Source organism: Lactuca virosa, chromosome 2 (genome assembly GCF_052849685.1).
Source record: "Lactuca virosa cultivar CGN04683 chromosome 2, Lactuca_virosa_CGN04683_v6, whole genome shotgun sequence".
NCBI classification, from domain to species: Eukaryota; Viridiplantae; Streptophyta; class Magnoliopsida; order Asterales; family Asteraceae; genus Lactuca; species Lactuca virosa.
Genome location: NC_136427.1, coordinates 66257794 through 66260863, shown reverse-complemented (window position 1 = coordinate 66260863; position 3070 = coordinate 66257794). Strand labels below are relative to the sequence as shown.

General features: G+C 41.3%; 1 protein-coding gene across 1 annotated transcript; it reads right to left on the bottom strand.

The window, feature by feature from the left end:
- Nucleotides 1–240: 240 nt before the first annotated feature.
- Nucleotides 241–2799, bottom strand: LOC145157475 (uncharacterized). Its single transcript, XM_079076508.1, has 2 exons — nucleotides 1215–2799; nucleotides 241–1097 (listed from the first exon to the last, which is right to left on the bottom strand). Exons 1-2 carry the CDS (start codon nucleotides 2797–2799, stop codon nucleotides 241–243), a joined length of 2442 nt encoding a protein of 813 aa, XP_078932634.1.
- Between the last annotated feature and the right edge of the window lie 271 nt (nucleotides 2800–3070).

Genomic DNA, 3070 nt, shown 5'->3' with positions numbered 1-3070 from the left:
CATACCAAGGAGTAGATTGAGTAAGGGAAATAGGATGTTCATCCGGAAACTCGTCCCGCAACGGAAAATGAGTCTCATTTGAAGTGATGCGGCTTAGATGGTCAGCAACAAGGTTCTCGCTTCCACTCTTGTCCCGAATCTCCAAATCAAATTCTTACAATAGTAGGATCCACTGGATGAGTCTTGGCTTTGCATCTTTCTTTGTCATCAAGTACTTGAGAGCCGCATGATCCAAATACACTATAACTTTGGTGCCAAGTAGATATTGCCTAAACTTCTCCAAACAAACACTATGGACAATATCTCATTCTCCGTGGTAGAGTAGTTGCTTTGAGCATTGTCTAGTGTCCTCGATGCATAGTAGATCACATGGGAGGATCTTCCATTCTTTTGACCCAAAACGGCGCCTATGGCATAGTTGCTTGCATCACACAGGATCTCGAAGGGGAGATCCCAATTTGGTGCTTGCATGATAGGAGCGGAAGTAAGCAACTCTTTGAGCTTGTCGAAAGCTTCTTTACACGCCTCATTGAACTCGAAATCAACATCCTTTTGCAAGAGTTGGCACATCGGTCGTGTTATCTTTGAAAAGTCCTTGATAAACCTTCGATAGAATCCGGCATGACGTAAAAAAGAACGAGCTTCCCGAACACAATTCGGGTAAGGTAAGCTTTGAATAACATTGATTTTAGCCTTATCTACCTCGATTCCTTTCTTTGACACAATGTGGCCCAAAATAAGACCTTGACTCACCGTGAAATGACATTTCTCAAAATTTAGAACCAAATTCGTTTCAATGCATCTTTTCAAAATTTTGGTGAGATTGGTCAAACATTCTTGAAATGAGTTTCCATATACCGTGAAGTCATCCATAAAAACCTCAATTATGTTTTCAACATATTCCGAAAAGATACTAAGTATACAATGTTGGAAAGTGGCCGGGGCATTACACAATCCAAATGACATTCTCCGGTATGCAAAAGTGTCGAATGGGCATGTAAAGGTTGTCTTTTCTTGGTCTTCCGGTGCCACCGGGATTTCGTGAAAACCGGAATACCCGTCTAGGCAAAAATATTGTGATTTCCCGGCCAACCTTTCTAACATTTGGTCAATGAAAGGTAATGGGAAATGATCTTTTCTTGTGCTTGCATTGAGTTTGCGGTAGTCAATACATACTCTCCACCCGTTTTGCACATGGGTGGGGACCATCATACCTTTGTTGTTCTCGACTACCGTGATTCCCGTCTTCTTTGGCACAACTTGCACCGGGCTCACCCACTTGCTATCCGAGATTGGATAGATCATTCCCGCATCAAGGAGCTTTAGAATCTCTTTCTTGACCACTTCCATCATTGGCGGATTCAATCTTCTTTGTGCATCCCGACTCGGCTTGCATTCATCCTCCATCAAGATCTTATGCATACAAGTGGAGGGGCTCAATCCCTTGATATCCGCAATCGTGCAACCCATTGCTTCTTTATGTTCCTTCAAAACCTTGAGGAGTTGCTCTTCTTCACATTTGGTTAAATGAGTTGAAATGATAACCGGAAGAGTCTCGTTTTTTCCCAAGTATACATACTTCAAGTGCTGAGGTAGGACTTTCAGTTCTAGTTCCGGTGGTTGAACAAGGGAGGGTGGCAATCTTGTGTGAGTTTGAGGTAATTCAATTTGCTTCACACTGAACTGAGTGGTTTTCTTGATCTCTAAATTGTTAACTAATCTTTCAAATTTCGGGTCTAATGAGTAGAGCTTCAACTTCTTGGCTAATTTTCCACAATCAAATCCTTTGCTCAAAATCATCTCCAACATGTCACCATTAGACAACTCAAATAATTCTTGGGTTAATGGTTCGAAAACATTAACAAAATACAAGGATGAAACATCACTAGGATATCTTATAGCGTCGTAGATATTAAAACTTATCGTTTCCCCATCAAACTCCATCGTTAAGCTTACCGCATACACATCAATCTTTGTTCTAGCTATCTTCAAAAATGGTCTCCCAAGTAAAATTAGAGCCGACTTGGAGGACACTTGTTCTTCTAGATCAATCACATAGAAATCTGTCGGGAAGACCAATTGGTTCACTTGCACCAAAACATCTTCCAAAACACCTCTAGGAAAGACACTTGATTTATCCGCAAGAGAGATTATGACACCGGTTTCACTTAAAGGACCAACATTCAATGATTCATACACTGAATAGGGCATGACATTGATAGAAGCACCAAGATAAAGCATGGAACTACTAAAAGTGACATCTCCATTTTTCCAAGGAACCGTAAACATTCCCGGATCTTTGCACTTGGGTGGAAGTTTCCTTTGTAAAACCGCAGATGTGTTTTCATTCATTGAGATTTTCTCATTTCCCTTAAATTTCCTCTTGTTGGTATAATGTTCCTTCAAGAATTTTGCATATCTAGGAATTTGTTTGATTGCATCAAGTAAAGGGATGTTTACTTCCACCTTTCGGAAGGTGTCCAAAATCTCTTTCTCCTTCATATTCTTCTTTGAAGTTGAAAGTCGGGAGGGGAATGGCGGTTGAGTGGCTATTGGTGTCACTAGGGGAATAGTCTTCTTTGGAACTCCGACTTGTGTGGAATTCTTAACAACGGGGTCCTCAACGAGAGTGATCTCTATTTCTTCCTCATCTTCCCTTGACTTCTTCTTTGAACTACTTTCTCCAGTTTGTTTGCCACTTCTCAAGGTCACCACATTGACATTTGGGTTCTTTTCGGTTTGAGAAGGGAGTTCTCCACGGGACTCCAACTTGCTTATGGATGTAACTATATCTCCCATTTGTGCTTCAAGGTTGGAGATACTAGTCCTTGTTTCTTTTTGGAATTGTTGGGTACTAGTGGCTAAGGATTTGACAATGTCTTCAAGAGACATCCCGGAGCTACTTGGTTGGGATTGAGAAGGTTGTTGGTGATGATGTGGAGGGTGCGGTTTGGGTCGATAATGTGGTTGTGGATGTTGGTAGTGAGGTTGTTGTGGTGAAAATGAAGGTCTAACCAATGCATTTTGAGGAAATGGTCTTGGGTTGTAGCTTATGTTAGGATTTGGCTTC

What these genes read in the sequence shown, in the direction of transcription:
- LOC145157475 (XM_079076508.1), bottom strand. Translation starts at nt 2,799, where the DNA reads ATGGGAGATATAGTTACATCCATAAGCAAGTTGGAGTCCCGTGGAGAA. An exon ending in GGTAGTCGAGAACAACAAAG is followed by an intron (nt 1,098 to 1,214) that starts GTATGATGGTCC and finishes ACCAAATGTTAG; the next exon opens with AAAGGTTGGCCGGGAAATCA.